At 41.9% G+C, this 19,688-nt stretch overlaps 1 protein-coding gene across 1 annotated transcript in view; it reads right to left on the bottom strand.

Annotated features, from left to right (window-relative positions):
- Positions 1-1,584: 1,584 nt before the first annotated feature.
- mcmdc2 (minichromosome maintenance domain containing 2) overlaps positions 1,585-19,688 on the bottom strand; it is a 50,972-nt gene continuing 32,868 nt past the window's right edge. The window contains exons 9-14 of the mRNA XM_078216281.1: positions 18,362-18,567; positions 18,105-18,271; positions 15,543-15,722; positions 6,230-6,372; positions 2,465-2,574; positions 1,585-2,301 (exon numbers count right to left, since the gene is read on the bottom strand). Coding sequence (XP_078072407.1) covers positions 2,135-2,301; positions 2,465-2,574; positions 6,230-6,372; positions 15,543-15,722; positions 18,105-18,271; positions 18,362-18,567 — 973 coding nt within the window. The 3' untranslated portion in view covers positions 1,585-2,134. The remainder of the gene's footprint in view (positions 2,302-2,464; positions 2,575-6,229; positions 6,373-15,542; positions 15,723-18,104; positions 18,272-18,361; positions 18,568-19,688) is intronic.

The following is a 19,688-nucleotide window of genomic DNA, read 5'->3' as shown; positions in this document are numbered from 1 at the left end:
CTTATCTGGACACAATCATCACGTATTCTATTAGGATATTGGTTTACATGGTTATCTGAAATCAAATGGGAAGAATCCAAACCTCAATGACAGCTCTATCCATTAAGGTTATATTTATCGCTGGGTGATTAATCAGTACCCTAAAGTACTGTGGGCCTGCCCAGCTCACTGAAAATGGTACAGAGGTTGACTTGGTCAGAATTTCCACCTCCATTGTTTCAAAGAGAAGATAGGAGGTAGTGTAGCTTGCTGAAGTCAGGTCTCAGTCTAAATACACTCCTTCCCCTTATCAAAGAAATTGTACCATAAAGTGAGAGGGAATTGGATAACACCCAAATATCTCCATGCTGACAGGAAAAATTACACTCTCAAAAAACCTCAAATAATCATTTTGCTCAATAAAAAGTGGGAATACCTTGAATAAAATGCACGTTCTTAACCCATCCTTTCTCCTGACCATCACTAACCTTTTAAAGAAATCATGTAAGCAACATTAACATTACAAGATAGCTACTAAAAATATATGCAGTGAATATTTAGTACATCATTGAAGAATTAGTTTAAAACAGTTACTAAACTTGCCAATGTGAAGGAGACAAATAGTGAGATACAGCAGGGTACTTTTAAACTTTGCTGCATAACAAACATTCTTACTGCCACCTAGTGTTTACAGTAAGTCAGCCAGAATTGAAGACATCTTAATTAATTTGTCTTTTTTAATATGTGGATCTGATTAAAACTACTTTACTAAGGTCACTTTAAGTATTTAAATATATTTGAGGTTCTCTCTAATCTCAGATTTATTATAGAATTATTACAGTAAAGGTTATCTAGGGCCTGGAATTTTCTCTGCATTTGCACCAAGGTTGCATATCAATTATGTGACTTTAAAGGTTGCAAAACATTTGCAGTGAATTACCTGAGTAATATGGTCAAGTGCCCTAGATCCATGGAATCAGTCAATGAAAGTCTCAATGTGAACAAATCTCAGCACAAAACTGGCCATAGCCTTGATTCTCAAAAAATGACTATCCTCCAATTGTTCTTGTTTCAGGGACAGCTCCACATTATGCCCAGATTTTAACAAAGTAATATTTTTGGTTCTTTAATTGCGTTTTAAAAATGTTTTTAAAAAAATTATCTGCACTGAGATCGCTCCTTTTTCTATTTATTAATTTAATTTTATGCCCAAAATATAAGTTCTACTCCAGAAGTGCAGGACAAATGCAGAGTATTTATTTAAGTAGAATAACATTGTATTTTTAAAAATTTTATATCATATTGAACTATACGTTTCATCTTACTGTGGAATAAAGCTAATGAATCAAATCAAACTTCGTCTCATTAATGATAATCTGCTCTACAGTTGGTGAAGTTGAAGAGACACACGTGAAAGGCAGATCCAATCCAGATCATAAAGGAGTTTCATTGTTTCCCAAGCACTTGCTTTGCACCAGTAGAAACTGAGCAGTTGTGAATCAGCAGCCACAAAATAACTCAGTGATTGATGCCACTGAACCTGAGGAGATATCAATGGTAGAATCTAATTCACACCTAAATAAAGTCACAGAATCTTGCAAAGTACGTTAATATTTTTATTATAGGATGCCTGTATTAGGGCATAATGAGCTATTCCTTGACAGAATAAAACAACAGCTTCCACAGTTTAAGGTGGCTAAAAATGGGGGAGAGAGTGGGGATACCACACTTGTTTGTAGTAATTGGAAATCTACCTGCTCAGATGTTCCCTGTGAATGCCCCTTTATAATTTTCTGTTTATAATGCAACCTTGTATGTTGTAAAAATAATCACATATAGATGCTAAGCAAAGGATCATTGTTTAATACCAAACATTAGAGCTATTAGTATCATTTTCTGTTCTTTAACTTGAGATTTTCTTCTACAAAAGTATTAGAATAAATATTAAATATTAGCAATATACATTTTATGTAATGCTATATTAAGTAACATAATTCAATAAATTTTATTATCCTTACCAATAAGTTATCATTTGTGTTCTTTTATATTTATTGAATTTCAACATTCATAAAAAGTTACTAAAAAGCAATAATACAAAAATTACACAAGTGTTGATGGAAAATTCTCAGTACAATGCATATAAATCTGTTTCCAGTTATTCTTCAGGAAAGTGTACAGACATCCCAGGGGCATATGTAGAACAGAACTGTAACAGTTGTTGATGGAACTGTACCAAATATATATCTCTTTGATTTAGGCTGTGCTCATCACACAGATCAAATGGAAACACTGCATTAGGAGCCACACATAACACTGAGGTACCTACAGAAATGAACATGAATGAATTTAATTCATGATTATGTACTAGATCTTGTTACAAGTTTACAATACTTGAAAGGCTTTCTAGCCCTTTAAAATGTATTTTTCTTTTCCAATTACAATCTAGAATTGATATTATTGTTGAAAGGGATGCAGTCATCATTACCATGCCTTGCAGTGATGGAAATCTCATATAGCAAGATTGCAATGACAGCGTCCTGTTCCAATACTTTGTTTCTCAGGCTGAGTTTGGCATGTGTTTCAGACAGTGACATTCTGTCAATTTGGAAAAGATTCAGAAGTTTAAAACATAAATAATTTAACTGCTGCTCCACTGACATGTATTAGCTGCAAAACTCCACACATTCTCACACAATTCTACTATAATTACAAATAATACTGAGAGAGGTTTGTGCTTAATATACAATTTTAAAATACAATAATAGTTTTAAGAGAATATAATTATTTAATCAAATGATTTATCAGAATGATAACTTGCAAAATGAAACATTAAATATTTTAGCAAATATTAAAATATATCTTTATAGTTATTACTTTGTGCCTGTTATTATGCATAACAAATACAACTTAAATTATATGCAGATTTTTAAAAATAGGTTCCATCTCATCTGCTGCTTAAGATTATCAAGTGTTAGTGTGTGTGCATGTGCTTTGGATCTATGGGCAAATTTTTATGCTTATCAAGCATGAAATATGGAAAACTTTGTTAGTATCTGACATTTCCATAACCAGATCCAGATAGATGCTGAGTAAATACTCTGCTCCTGTACAACTTATTCTGTGGGTGAAATTTTCTGTTCTGGAGAGAAAGTGCAGTGGCGGGCAGGAAAGTCGGCATGATTCCTGCTGAGCAGGAATTGAGGGAGGCCGATCTCGCCTTCTGTGCAGGGTTGATCTCTGTCCTTGCCAACCAACTCTGCGGCCTGCCCTTCATGAGATGAGAATGCCCTCAGCTCCAGGGTACCTTCTCTGCACTGGGAAGGGCTCAGCACACAAGGCAAGCATGTATGCTTCTGAACTGTTCTTTCATCCATAGCACTCACAGTCAATCCATCTGTCTTTATGCAAGACAAGTTCACCCATAGTAAGAAGTCTCATAACACCAGGTTAAAGTCTAACAGGTTTATTTGGTATCACGAGCATTTGGAGCGCTGCTCCTTCATCAGGTGAGTGGTGATGAAGGAGCAGAGCTCCAAAAGCTCGTGATACCAAATAAACCTGTTGGACTTTAACCTGGTGTTATGAGACTTCTTACTGTGCCCACCCCAGTCCAACGCCGGCATCTCCACATTGGAGCTGCGACATTGCAGGGTGAGATTGTAGATGATGCTGCTAACCTTCATGGGAGACCAGCCTTCAACCTTTCCCTATCTCCCTCCTGAACCCTTTAACATCAATGGCCCCATGCCCTTGTCGACTTGACCCTTGCCCTTTTCAAGGCCACATGCACCCTGACTTTCCGTGATCCCCTATAGCACCATACAAAATTCCCTTTATGACTTTTCAGCTACTGACTCACAGGGTGCAGATGCCTTCCCTGATCATGACTGTGCCAGCTGCCTCACGCTACCATTTGGTGTATGTGCTTGGCTGAGGAGCCAATGGTGCGAAGCTACCATTCATGGGATTATGACTGAACGCCTCTAAGTCAGAGTCCCGCCTAAAAGTTCTAGCTCCCAGGACCAAATTTCTTAGGTAACTGACCGTGCCCCGCACACCTTGCTGTGTGCAACTGCCTCTGCCCAGAGAGGCCTTCCTCCACCCAAGACTGGAGTGAGACATACATGCTATGCAGAGCCCTCTAACATGGCCCACACAGCCCCAACACAGTCTCTTTAATATATCTCAACAGCATGGCCCCAGGACAGTCTTCAAGATCAATGACCTTCAATGGGATGGAGTCATCCATCCCATTGAGGGAGGACAGAAATATCACTATAGTTAACGATCAATTCAAAGATAACAGCGAGAGATTGGATATTGATAAAAGGAAAGGTAATTAGGAGGCAGTGAGGATGGAGGAGGATGAGACTGACTTGAAGGGTGATAGTGGAAGGTTGGAGGTTGGTCTGGTAGAGGTCTACAAAATTATGAGAGGCATAGACAGGGTGGATAGTCAGAGGCTTTTTCCAAGGGTGGAAGTGTCAATTACAAGGGGGAACAGGTTCAAGGTGAGAGGGGGAAAGTTTAAGGCAGATGCGCAGGGGAAGATTTTCACACAGTGGTAGGTGCCTGGAACGCGCTGCCAGAGGAGGTGATGGAAGAAGATACATTAGCAACATTTAAGAGACATCTGGATGGGTACATGAATAGGGAGCGAATAGAAGCATATGGACCGAGTAAGGGCAGAAGGTTTTTTTTAAAGTTTAGTTAGGGCATCATGATGGAGGGCCAAAGGGCATGTTCTTTGTTCTTATATCCTCGACAGCATGGCCTAAACACCATAATAGTCTCTCAGAATCCCTACAGTGCAGAAGGAGGCCATTCTGCCCATCGAGCCTGCACTGACAACAATCCCACCCAGGCCCTATCCCCATAAATATGTGGATTTACCTTGATAATCCACATATTTACCTTGATAACCCACATATTTACCTTGATAACCCCCGACACTAAGGATCAATTTAGCATGGCCAATCCACCTGATCCACACACCTTTGGAGAGTGGGAGGAAACCGGAGCACCCGGAGGAAACCCACGTAGATACAGGGAGAACATGCAAACTCCACACAATAGTCACCCAAGGCTGGAATCGAACCCGGGTCCCTGGCGCTGTGAGGCAGCAGTGCAAACCACTGTACCACAATGCCACCTTCAATATGCCCCTGACAACATAGCCACAAACCCAGGACAGATCCTGACTCCTCCTTGGATAGTCTTAGAATCCTTCCCTGATGACAGTCTTTCACTACACTTTGTTCCTACATGCTCCATCCTCAGGCCCATTGAGGCTATGCCGACTCTCCAAAAGAGCATCTGACCCAGGCCCGTCACCCACCCGAGCACATCTACCCCCCACTCCAATAACCCCGTGCATTTACTATGCTTGATCCACCTATACTGCACATCTTTGGACTGTGGGAGGAAACTGGGACGCCTGGAGGAAACCCACACAGACAGTGGGAGAACATACAAACTCTACACAGTCACCCAAGGCTGGAATTTAACCTGCGCCCTTGGCACTGTGGCGCAACAGTGCTAACCACTGTGCCACCATGTTGCCCCTCCAATCATGAGATGCAAATGAATGCATATATGGTTCCTGACATAGCTCAGCAGGAAATTCGACCTGCCTCGAAAGTCAGGAGAACAAAAGTCCAAACTAATTTTCTGCTGCCAGGAAACTGGCTTTTCTCAAATTTAGTGAGCCCATCCGCCAGGATCCCACTGCTGGTGGGAGCAGAAAATTCCATCCTCAGATTCCAAACTCAGAAATGCAGCAAATTCTCCACCATCTTTGTGACAGTGTGGAGGTAAGAGAAAAGTGCTATTTTAGAAAATATAGGCACCTTGTGACATTAGTTCTTTCATACCGTTACCATCTTTTGGCATGTTTTGAAACCCCAGAAAGGCTAGAATCTGCACAAGGTTTTTCACCATTAATACCTTTTGCGGTAGATCAAAGAACAGACGTAAAAGCTAAGCAGTTTCTCTTGAATGGACTATAGACTATCTTGTACAATATTAGGTAGACTGGGAATTTAGGATTAACTATAGTACATTTTCAATTGTGTTTTTAAAAGTCACAGATTTTTCAAATCAAAATGCATCTGTACCATCTTAGTTGAAATATATTATAAACCTGCTTTAATTGTCAATTAATGCTACGTTGTTCTTCCTGCATAAGTAAGGCCGTGTAGATTATTTTACTAAATATCACTGGGTGATGAATTTTAATAATATGACTTACAATGTCTTCAGTGCAGTTGGGGAAAATTTAGATCCATGGACAGGATCAGTTCGGACTCTCCGACTCGCAGTGTAATACCCCTGTATAAGCCTCTCGGCCTCAGAGGTAAGTTCCGCCTGCTGGTTTCTGGCACATGCTAGCAGCTGATCAAAATATACTTTAAGTTAGGATCCACATACATTCACAAATAATCAGAAATATTCCAGAGGAATATATTTGACTTGATTCCTAAATACACATTTAGTAAATTACTTTTTTAATTAAGTGAAACTACTAATTTAGTAAATGCATATTAATGAAAGATCTTATGATGCACAAATCAATTCCAATTTTGAAACCCTTTTCTGCAGGTGACACGTAACTTTAGTCCATCAAGTAAAATATCTATATTCTTCACCTTCAGAAGATGGATACACAGAAGACCAAGATTAAGGCTGGAAAAGCTGATTTATAATACAAAGGTATTGCCACTCCAATAGGAATTAGTCATCATTTTGTCCTCTGTAAAGTAGATTTTCATTCAAAAACTCATCTCCACCATATCCTTTGAGGAGGGATCCTGAATTGTTTGGATCTGATATTTTAAAATTAACATAGAACAGTACAGCACAGAACGGGCCCTTCGGCCCACGATGTTGTGCCGAGCTTTATCTGAAACCAAGATCAAGCTATCCCACTCCCTATCATTCTAGTGTGCTTCATGTGCCTATCCAATAACCGCTTGAAAGTTCCTAAAGTGTCCGACTCCACTATCACAGCAGGCAGTCCATTCCACACCCCAACCACTCTCTGAGTAAAGGACCTACCTCGTACATCCCTCCTATATCTTCCACCACGAACCTTATGGTTAAGCCCCCGAGTAACAGGTACATCCACCCGAGGAAATAGTCTCTGAACGTCCACTCTATCAATCCCCCTCACCATCTTATAAACCTCAAGTTGCCTCTCAACCTCCTCCGCTCTAAAGAGAAAAGCCCTAGCTCCCTCAACCTTTCCTCATAAGACCTACCCTCCAAACCAGGCAGCATCCTGGTAAATGTCCTTTGCACTCTTTCCAGTGCTTCCACATCCTTCTTATAGTGAGGTGACCAGAACTGCACACAATATTCCAAATGTGATCTCACCAAGGTCCTGTACAGTTGCAGCATAACCCCACGGCTCTTAAACTCAAGCCCCCGTTAATAAACGCTAACACACTATAGGCCTTCTTCACGGCTCTATCCACTTGAGTGGCAACCTTCAGAGATCTATGGATATGAACCCCAAGATCTCTCTGTTCCTCCACATTCCTCAGAACCCTACCTTTGGCCCTGTAATCCGCATTTAAATTTGTCCTACCAAAATGAATCACCTCGCACTTATCAGGGTTAAACTCCATCTGCCATTTTTCGGCCCAGCTCTGCATCTTATCAATGTCTCTTTGCAGCCTACAACAGCCCTCCACCTCATCCACTACTCCACCAATCTTGGTGTCATCCGCAAATTTACTCATCCACCCTTCAGCCCTCTCCTCCAAATCATTGATAAAAATCACAAATAGCAGAGGACCCAGCACTGATCCTTGTGGTACACCGCTGGTAACTGGTCTCCAGTCAGAAAAATTTCCATCCACCACCACCCTCTGTCTTCTATGAGATAGCCAGTTACTTAGCCAAATTTCCCTCTATCCCACACCTCCTTACTTTCTTCATGAGCCGACCATGGGGGAACTTAAGAAATGCCTTACTAAAATCCATGTATATGACATCAACTGCTCTACCTTCATCGACACACTTAGTTACCTCCTCAAAAAATTCAATCAAATTTGTGAGGCAAGACTTACCCTTCACGAATCCGTATTGACTATCCCGGATTAAGCTGCATCTTTCTAAATGGTCGTAAATCCTATCCCTCAGGACTTTTTCCATTAACTTACCGACCACCGAAGTAAGACTAACTGGCCTATAATTACCAGGGTCATTCCTATTTCCTTTCTTGTTCAGAGGAACAACATTCGCCACTCTCCAGTCCTCTGGCACTATCCTCATGGACAGTGAGGACCCAAAGATCAAAGCCAAAGACTCTGCAATCTCATCCCTTGCCGCCCAAAGAATCCTAGGATATATCTCATCTGGCCCAGGGGACTTATCGACCTTCAGGTTTTTCAAAATTGCTAATACATCTTCCCTCAGAACATCTGCCTATTCCAGCCTATCAGCCTGTATCACACACTCATCCTCAAAAACATGGCCCCTCTCCTTGGTGAACACTGAAGAAAAGTATTCATTCATCGCCTCTCCTATCTCTTCAAACTCTATGCACAAGTTCCCACTACTGTCCTTGACCGGCCCTAACCTCACCCTGGTCATTCTTTTATTCCTCACATAAGAGTAAAAAGCCTTGGGGTTTTCCTTGATCCGACCCGCCAAGGGCTTCTCATGCCCCCTCCTAGCTCTCCTAAGTCCTTTTTTCAGCTCATTCCTTGCTAACTTGTAACCCTCAATGGACCCAACTGAACCTTGTTTTCTCATCCTTACATACGCTTCCTTCTTCCTCTTGACAAGACATTCAACCTCTTTTGTGAACCATGGTTCCCTCACTCGGCCATTTCCTCCCTGCCTGACAGGGACATACCTATCAAGGACACGCAGTATTTGCTGCTTGAACAAGCTCCACTTTTCATTTGTGCCTTTCCCTGACAGTTTCTGTTCCCATCTTATGCTCCCTAATTCTTGCCTAATCGCATCATAATTACCCCTCCCCCAATTATAAACCTTGCCCTGCCGTACGGCCCTATCCCTCTCCGTTGTAATAATGAAAGACACCAAATTGTGTCGCTATCTCCAAAGTGCTCTCCCACAACCAAATCTAACACTTGGCCCGGTTCATTTCCCAGTACCAAATCCAATGTGGCCCCAACTCTTGTCGGCCTACCCACATGTTGTGTCAGGAAACCCTCCTGCACACACTGTACAAAAACTGCCCCATCCGAACTATTCGACCTATAAAGGTTCCAATCAATATTTGGAAAGTTAAAGTCACCCATGACAACTACCCTGTGACCTCCACACCTATCCATAATCTGCTTAGCAATTTCTTCCTCCACATCTCTATTACTATTTGGGGGCCTATAGACAACTCCTAACAACATGACCGCTCCTTTCTTATTTCTAACTTCAGCCCATATTACCTCAGTAGGCAGATCCCCCTCGAACTGCCTTTCTGCAGCTGTTAAACTACCCTTGATTAACAATGCTACTCCACCACCTCTTTTACCACCTTCCCTACTCTTACTGAAACATCTATACCCCAGAACTTCTAACAACCATTCCTGTCCCTGTTCTAACCATGTCTCCGTAATGGCCGCAACATCGTAGTCCCAAGTACCAATCCACGCTTCAAGTTCACCTACCTACCTTATTTTGGATGCTCCTTGCATTGAAGTAGACACACTTCAACCTACCTTCATCGCCTCTCCTATCTCTTCAAACTCTATGCACAAGTTCCCACTACTGTCCTTGACCGGCCCTAACCTCACCCTGGTCACCCGAGGGGGATCTGCCTACGCAGTACACTCCTGCGACCTTGATATCTTCCTCAGTACCTCACTACACTCAACACTGACTTCTGGACTACAGCTCCTTTTCCCATCCCCCTGACAAATTAGTTTAAACCCCCCCCGAAGAGCCGTAGCAAATTTCCCTCCCAGGATATTGGTGCCCCTCTGGTTCAGGTGCAACCCATCGTGTTTGTACAGGTCCCACCTTCCCCAGAATCATAGAAATCATAGAAACCCTACAGTGCAGAAACAGGCCATTCGGCCCATCATGTCTGCACCGACCACAATCCCACCCAGGCCCTACTCCCATATCCCTACACATTTACCCGCTAATCCCTCTAACCTACGCATCTCAGGACACTAAGGGGCAATTTTTTTTTAGCATGGCCAATCAACCTAACCCGCACATCTTTGGACTGTGGGAGGAACCCAGAGGAAACCCACGCAGACACGAGGAGAATGTGCAAACTCCACACAGACAGTGACCCAAGCCGGGAATCGAACCCAGGTCCCTGGAGCTGTGAAGCAGCAGTGCTAACCACTGTGCTACCGTGCCGCCCCATGTGTTCCAATTATCCATGTAGCTGAAACCCTCTCTCCTGCACCATCTCTGCAGCCGCGTGTTTATCTACACTCTCTCCCTGTTCCTCAACTCGCTATCACGTGGCACCGGCAACAAACCAGAGATGACGACATGATTTGTCTTGGCTCTCAGCTTCCACCCTAGCTCCTTAAATTCCTGTTTTAAATCCCCGTCCCTTCTCTTACGTATGTCGTTGGTACCGATGTGTACCACGACTTGTGACTGTTCCCTCTCCCCCTTAAGAATCCGGAAAACACGGTCCGAGACATCACGGACCCTGGCATCCGGGAGGCAACGTACCATCCCTGAGTCTCTTTCGCTGCTACAGAACCTCCTATCTGTCCCTCTAACTAACGAGTCCCCAATAACTATTGCTCTCCTGCTCTCCCCCTTTCCCTTCTGAGCCACAGGGACGGACTCAGTGCTGGAGATATGGTCACCGTGGCTTACCACTGGTAGGTCGTCCCCCTCAACTGCATCCAAAGCAGAATACTTGTTGCCGAGGGGAACGACCACAGTGGATCCCTGCACTGACTGCTTCCTCCCAGCCCCTCTAACCGTCACCCATGTATTTTCATTCCTCGGAGTACCTATATCCCTGAAGCTTCTATCTATGGCCACCTCTGCTTCCCGAATGATCCGAAGTTCATCCAGTTCCAGTTCCCTAACGTGGTTTTTGAGGAGCTGCAGATGGGTACACTTCCCACAGGTGAAATCAGCAGGGACACTGACGGCGTCCCTCACCTCAAACATTCTGCAAGAGGAACATTGCACTACCCTCACTGCCATCCCCTCTAGATAACTTGCTAATACAACAAACAAACAAAGAAAGAGCTTACCTGATATTTACTCACCCCCGTTAGGTTAGAGGAGTTGGAAGGGTGGGGGACACTTAGTGTAGTGTCTCGGGTTTAGGAACCGCCCAACTTATATACAGGTAAAAATAAAACACTTAACCAAGCAAACTACAAACCTTCCCAGAATTCCTCATGGCCGACTTCCGGTTTCCTGCTGCTCTGGAAAAAAAAGTTAGTTTTATACTCACAGTTACGCTCAGCTCCGCCCTTCAACCACTCGCTGCAGACTAGGCCGCGAATCCCCGAGGTAAGTTAGTTTTATACTCACCGTTACGCTCAGCTCCGCCCTCCGACTGCTCGCTGCAGACTAGGCCTAACTAAAATCAATGTTTGCATTCCAAAGTTGTAAAAATGCATTTTTCCCTTTGACATTGATTTCACACTTACATTTTTTTTATTCATTCGTGGGACATGGGTGTACATAAGACCATAAGACATAGGAACAGAATTAGGCCACTCGCCCCATCGAGTCTGGTCCGCCATTCGATTATGTGTCACTGTCTGCCCATCCCTAGTTGCCCGAGGGCAGTTGAGATTCAACCACATTGCTGTGGTTTTGAAGTCACATGTAGGCCAGATCGGGCAAGGATGGCAGATTTCCATCCCTAAAGGACATTAGTGAATCAGATAGGTTTTTCCAACAATCGACGACGGTTTCATGGTCAATAGTAGACTCTTAATTCCACATTTTTTTTACTGAATTCAAATTCCACCATCTGCCGTGGTGGAATTCGAACCTGGGTCCCAAGAACATTAGCTGAGTTTCTGGATTAATAATCTAGGGATAATACCACTGGGCCATCGCCTCCCCACATTTACCAAATCTTAATACTTAGCCCCATGAAGATATTCAAGTTTCTTCAAGATTGTTCAAAGTTGATCAAATGCATTTGTTTTTATCTTTAATCATCAACATTTATGGTTAAGTTTACAATAGCTGCTCAAATTTTACAACCTTTCGATTCTTGCAGCATCACACTGCCACATACAGCCATTAATTTTTCCTTTACAGGAGAGAGGTCACACAAATGATCAACCAAGTGTATTGGATCTTCAAAATAAAAGACAGTGTTCATCAGCCTTCCTAATCACTGAGGATCATTGTTATGATACTGCTCATGTGTTTTGAAATTCATACTATCAGGGCCCCTCTGGAACACTGGGTGGTTGAAGTGGTTATTTTTGTTGTGATTTACTGTACTTTCGGACACTGCACACACATTCACCAGTTCACCGATTTGTGCTCCCGTTCCAGACCAATATCTCGAGCTCTTCTCCTGCATCTTCCTCTACCGAGGTGACTTTCATGTATGTGGTGCAGCATTTCTTTCCTCAGTGTTGCAGGAATTATCTTTACTCCCTTGAACAGTATCCCCTCTGCTACATAAGGTGCCTAACCAAAATTCCAGTACCTTTCCACAGCAAAAGGGGCTTTGCTCTGATGTGTTGGATAGCCAGTATGCACAATTTGCTGCAGTTTTCTCAGGGTGACATTGTACTTGGTAATTTCCCTGATCTCCAGTTTGGTTACAGCCACAGGGAAGTTCTTTGTCAGTACGTGAGCTTGCGCTTCTGTTCCTTTTTCCTCTTCTTCCGTGATTGGTAGGTATGCACATTACACAGTGGCTGGAATTTTCTAGCCGTCCTTGCTGGCAAGGTTTTCTGATCCCGCTGACGGTGAACACCTACTGCAGGTTTCCCAGCGCCTCTGCTGCCGCAAAACATGCCGTAGGGGGTGTGGAAAATCCCTCCCAGTATCTGTGATTTATATTTCTTTGCCCGGTTTATATTTAACTCTGACCCTTACTTCTGCAGATGCAATAGTAATCTTTGGATTCTTGGTGTTCAGTGGCTTATTAGCTTCCAAAGGCTTATGCTCAGACTCCACCTCCACATCTTTGCCTTAGACAAACTGGTGGAAGCGTCCTAGGCCAAACAGCATTACTAGCATTTCTTTTTCTATTTGGGCACAATACTGTTGTGTTTCAGTCATTGTTTTTGAAACATACACCATTGGTGCCTTATTTTACAAGAGGCCATCTTCTAGGCTGTCTTTGAAACATCCATTGATATCTTGACTGGTTGCCTGACATCATAATACTTTAACACTAGTATCTGGGTCAGTGTTCTCTTCAGAATGGCCAAAGCTACTTGGCAACTTTTTTCCCCAGTGCCATTCCACATCATTTTGTAGAAGTTCCTTGAGAGGTGCTGTCAGGTCTGACACGTTCAGAGTGAATTTCCCAAGATACATCAGCATTCCCAAAAAGCTCTCCAGGTCTTACATTCTGAGGGTGACATGTTCACGACATGTTTTGAATTTACTCTGGTCCAGCTTTAGTCCCTCACTTATTATCACATGTCCCAAGTACTTGATTTCATGAAAACCTACATGGCACTTTTCTTTCTTCAATTTGAAGTTCCTTTCTCTGCACTTGTCAGCACCTACTTCACTCAGTCAGTGGTCATATTCTTCTTGTGTGGCTCCCCAGACCAGCACGTCATGGATTTAAGTTTCCACACCCTCTAATCCTTCAACAGCTGCCCTCACTATTCAGGAGCTGAATTAATACCAAAAGGTAAGCATAAAAACCTGTAGTGTCCATATTGCATGGTGAAGGTATAGTGACAGGAGCCATTCTCTCACAGCTTGATCTGCCAGAAACCTGAATTCACAACTGAGACTCTTCAAACAGAGCTCTGATGGTGCTTTCAGAACCTCCATTGTTACATTCAGTTTACTTCTGAGATCATGGGCGGAAGTGAGATCGGAAATCTCCGCCCAAGGTCAATGGTCATTTCCATTGTCCGCCCCTCACCCACTCCAATTCCATGGCGGGTTAGGCAGTAGAATTCTGGCACATGTTTTGTTTTTATCATGGAATCCCTACGGAGCAGAAGGAGGCCATCTGGCCCATCGAGTCTGTACCAACTCTCTGAAGGAGCATCGCACCCAGGCCTTTCCCTCCGCCCTATTCCTGTAACCTCACAAATTCATCATAACTAATCCACCTACACATCTTTTGGCCACTAAGGGGCAATTTAGCATGGCCAATCCACCTAACCTGCACATCTTTGGACTGTGGGAGGAAACTGGAGCACCTGGAGGAAACCCACACAGACATGAGGAGAATGTGCAAACTCCACACAAACAGTCATCCAAGGCCGGAACTGAACCCGGGTCCCTGGCACTTTGAGGCAGCAGTGCTAACGACTGTGCGCACTGACCGACACCATTGCTGTTGAACTAACTTTATTGATGACACATTTTCTTAACATGAGCACACACCTGCAATGCATCTGAAGCCTTATCCCTCTAACATGTGCTATCTTACCTTCAACATAGATCAGCTGACCCCCGTCTATAATAGAGTGTATTGTTTGGTATCTAATACTGGAGACTACAGCCACAATCAGCTAATATTATGACATCTCCCATTTTCATGGTATTGCTGTTTATTACCTAGCTGCTTGGATGACTTACAGCTGGATCAATAGCTTTAAAATAATAGCTTCTTGCTGTTACAATGGTCACATGATTTTCAGCAGCAATTTGCCTGTGTTCAAAATTAAAGCATGGACTTAAAAGTTTATAATACACTGGAATATGAAAGCAGCTTGACCAAAGGCTCTTGAAGGAACCATTAATAACTGCGCAAGAAAATCATTATTTTGGGAGAATTTTGTGTGGGGCCTGGAGGAGCCGAGTACTGTTCCTCTTGGCCCCACAAAAATACTACAGGCTTCTTATGATTCATACTTGATATCATCCAGTTCAGCTCTTCTTTCCAATCCACATGCCCTCCTTCCAGCAAGTTAAATTAGTTCTCGCTCCCTACAACCGGCGAGCTGCAGTGGAGTGTTTTTATCACTAACAGCTCAACAGCAGCATTCAGCTGTACCGAGTAGTTCATGACTCCCAATACTGCCTTTGGGTAGGAGCGCAGCTAATCTGCTGACTTTCTCAGCATTTCAGACAACAATTGAAAGGTGTACCCCCTTTAGAGACTGGTTAAAACCATGCTACTTTGTTCACTAAACACTAGCATCAAAGTAAATTATTGTTCTGACAAGGAATGTGTTTAGAACTAAATTCAATATATTAATTTAGAAGTTAGTTAGCGAGATACCCAGATAAATGGTATGCTTCACATCGAGCGGATTTTCTGATCACTTCAGTATTTGCACAATATGACTGTGGAGGACGTAAACTGAAGAAAGAAAACATTGATACTTGTTTGACTAACACTATTTTAATTGCAAATACACCTGCTGTTGCAACATGCTTTCCCGCTGATTCATTTGTCAGTAACTAAACTAATCTCTTATTTTTACCTTTTCATAGTCTTGTGTTGTAAATTTCTGTAGTGCTGGATAAAGGGGTTCATCTGGATTCATAGCTTCACTCAGTATATGCTGTACAAGTTGCACAGGAGAATAGTAGTTCGATGATTCACTGCAGTAAATCAATAGACCAAAGGCATCAACCAGATTAGCTGGAACTGAGCTGATATCCTAAATTACAAAAACCAAAACAAAATCAACAATCTTTTCAAAAAGGTTAAAAATATAATATTGGGTCCATATCACTCATTTTCACTTCAAAATACAATGGTAGCAGGAACAAATAGACGGTTTGGTTGAAATGCCAATTTAATCATATGTTTCTTGCCCATTTCAATTATTGAGTACAACTCAATCCAAGTGGTTGATGCACCATTTGGGAACCTTACTAATATATGTTAATTGAGATCAGATGCCATAGTTATGATCCCAACACCAATTTCATCTCTGCTTGCTAGATTACTATTTGCTACACTACCAACCAAACACGTGGTGGATATCAGCATCTAGTCAACTTGATGGTGCACAAGAGTGTTGGGGTATAGGTTGGGAGAACTGGTTGCCTGATTGACACTATACAAGTCATCTGTGGGCTTTAAGTCTCAAAAGGTTTCACATTAAATTTGATTTTTCAAAAACTGTGCCTCCTCTCTCTCCTGGCATTCAACGCCTCCTATTTAAGGTGCTGTTGCAGGCCCATCATGTCAGTTGTCCGGCTGAATTTTCTATGATCTAGACCGACAAACCAGCAATAAGGAACATGTTTGTGAGGGCAGCTCACTGATTTAATGTAAATAAGGGTCAGCCATAGAAATGTGCCTCATGCTAACACACACCTTGCTCACTCAATAGTCATTCAAACTGAAAACTGTCTTTTCCAAACAATCCTTGATAAAGTTTAATATTTAGTTTTGATACACATATTACTTAATGCTGAATTTATAATTGAATCTGGATGCAAAAATCTGATAAATGTTCAAACTGTCCACATGTTAGACAATTTTTCCATTGAAATAAAAATCAACACAGATGAAAGTCACCTTTCCATATTACCTATACAGAGTGGGTATTTAAATCTATAACGATACAGTAACTTTTGCTTGCACTAAGTGTTTTATCCTAGTGGTGGGCAACTAAGTTTATTTTCCACATAAAGATTCTAAGTCACCACTAAAGCACTGAAACTCTGGGTGTATTCAGTATTACCACTATTGCAAACCTTGTGTCAACATTGAACACTACAGCCATGGAAAAAAGGTAAAGGTGAACTTGATCTGGACTGAAAACAGGAAGAATCACAGTACTTGCCCTTTTCTTGCACTCACCATGACTTTGAGAAGGACTAACATACTTGGACAATATGAGTTGATAGAGTCAAACATTGATTTATGAAGCGCAAGTACTTCATAAATTTAGTTGATTTTTTTTTAGGTCACTAATATGGTGGATAAGAGAGTGTCTATAAGCGTCACATACCCATTATCATTACTGTCTGTCTTTTATCTCTCAGCCAATTTCCAATCCATTCCATAAGGTTACCTCCAATTCTGTGGCCTTTCATTCTTGCTCATAGTCTCTGTGCAAAGGCTTATCAAATACACTCCTGCTCCTCCTGGCCCCACGAGAAAAAAAGACATGTTTTAAACTTAGCCTCCTTGGCCTGATTTTCTTCATTGCTGAGTACTCACAGCAGGATACTCACTGATGTTTCCCACTCTGAAAAGTATGGGAAAGTGTTGACAAGCTGGTTTCCCATTAACTATGAAAGTCTGTAGAACTGGATCACAGCTGGCGAGCAGAGGAGAGATCATGGTCAGGGGGACAAGGGTGATCAGGGGAGTTGGAGATTGTAGGCTAAGGATTGGATCAGTGATTGTAGTGAGTTGGTGGAGGCGAGTCACAGGGAAAGGAGGCTTGTTGGATCTGGAGAAAATATTCCTTCTACTCTGGGCCCACAAGCAGTACTATAACTGCACCTTTGAAAAACCTTAGTCATTCAGCCCTACTCTACTTTTACCTGCCAGGATTCCGTGGAAACCTAGCTGAAAAGGGTAACAAAAGATTTAAAAATCTGTTAACATGGAAGTATGCTAGCTACTTTCATAAAAGATCTTTTCAACTGTCTGCCTCCCAGAAGCAGGTGGGTTGCTGTCAGGTTTGATATTTAAAATTATATTAATTTTCACTTGCCCCAAATAACCCTTTTGGCTTGCCCCAAATCCACCCATTCTTGGGCATTAACATTTCCCTCAGTAAGTCAGCCTCAGCTTTTCTATAATATTCCAGCAATATTTAAAATGGACTACTAGTAGAAGCTGGGAGATTACTTCCTATTTTAGGTTTCAGTACAATGTATAATAGGAAGAAAATAACTTAGTATGTGTGTGTGAATAATTCTTTAACTAGAGATATTTACAAATTTCAAATTTTATTTAATAAGGACCAAAGTTTAAAAAATAAATCACACGAAGACTGAACTGCACTACAAGCCCATCCTTGAATGGAATGATAAGATTCTACCTGGCAAGATAGTATTATATAATTTTGTCTTACCATTGAACCAATTACAGCATCTTCTCGTTGCATGGTTTTCTTCAGGTGTGTATCAGCATCAGCGAAAGCCCAAAAATTGCATTGAATTGGAAAAGTCATCTGCTGATCAACATCATCTCCAAACTTTTTTCCAGAAATAAACACTGTGGTACTCCTGGTCTCTAAAACTAATACATACAAAGTGGAAGACATTTTCAATGCAAAGTTCTATTAAATATGAACTATTTAGTGCACACATAGTGAGGTATGCACCATACCTGTCTGAAGTGATTTAAGTTTGTCTTTCTTGTGAGAAAAAAGTTCTCCTATATAGCAGATACCTCCCTTGGCCAGTAAGGCAGAGCCAGCTTCAACTTTGGCAGTGCCAGTTCCATGTTGATCTTTGGAGACCGTAGCAAAAATCTCATATGATGGTAAATGTCGTATTCCACAAGGCACAAGGGTCAGACTATATGTTAACAGCCTGCAGAAAAATACAGAAAGATTACAAAAGACATGGGTATCTACCAAAAGGGCAAAACTGATGTTATGAGCTTAGGTAGAACCCAATGTCACCAGTACAAAATGTAGAAGAAATTGTTGAGTTTAGTTTTACTTTTTTTTCAAACAGGCTGATTAACCTGTAACGGACGCCAGAACGAATCAAGATTCATTCACCATAGACCTTAAGACTGAGTTTGATGGACTTATGCATTCCAAGGTTATCACATCATCTGGAAGATATTTCCTGGATATGATTCCTAGATAATAAAGAAAGGGGCCGGGCTTGCCTATGAAGGGTTGTGGAGAACTCTTTTCAAGGATTTCTGAGCTTGCAATGGATCTGTTTTGCTGCTTCTCCCAGACATTTGAGGGGTCTGTTGATTGGTGCATAAAGGTGCACTGAAGCTATAGAGGGGCTAGTATGAATGGGCCTGATGGATTTTGTTCATCCTGAATACATAAACAAGTGCCCAGTCTCCATATCTGCTTAAAAATTGTCAAATTACTATGCAAGCATGACCTAACTTTAAGACAATGTATAGGCAGATTGAGTCAGTTCCTCAAATTAAACACCTGGTTTAAATGGGTGAGAAAGTAATTGTGGGTAGAGCCACATTGAATTGTTAACAGTGGTAGACAACTAAAGAACTAACTGGAAGATGTGGTAGAAGGGTTAGCTTGGGACTGAGTACAGCACCATCCACCGCTGATGTAAGAAGGCACATGACCTAGAACTTAGTTCGGCAGTGGAGAGCTAGGTAACAATGTATAAAGGCATGCCATGGGGTCCTCTCCATACCAATACCCTCTGCTGTAAATATGTATAGTTCAGTGATGTTAAAGGTTTCTTGGTAATTTCTACAAGACTGCTTAATGGTGTCTACGCAGTACACACATGGATAGTGACAACCAACAAAACATTGTGTCAGCTGGAGAGCAAAATTTACATCCTCCATAAAAAGACTGAAAAAGAATCAAGAAAAGGATACTCGCAACAAATTTATTTTCTCACCTAAATTTACCATTCTAACCTCTATTCCCTTTTCTCTGAAATGCTTGTCTAGCTTCCCCTTAAATGCATTTATACCATTCACAGAAAAG

The sequence above is a fragment of the Mustelus asterias genome, chromosome 7, assembly GCF_964213995.1.
Source record: "Mustelus asterias chromosome 7, sMusAst1.hap1.1, whole genome shotgun sequence".
In the NCBI taxonomy this organism is placed as follows: domain Eukaryota; kingdom Metazoa; phylum Chordata; class Chondrichthyes; order Carcharhiniformes; family Triakidae; genus Mustelus; species Mustelus asterias.
This window is presented reverse-complemented; position numbering and strand designations above follow the sequence as displayed.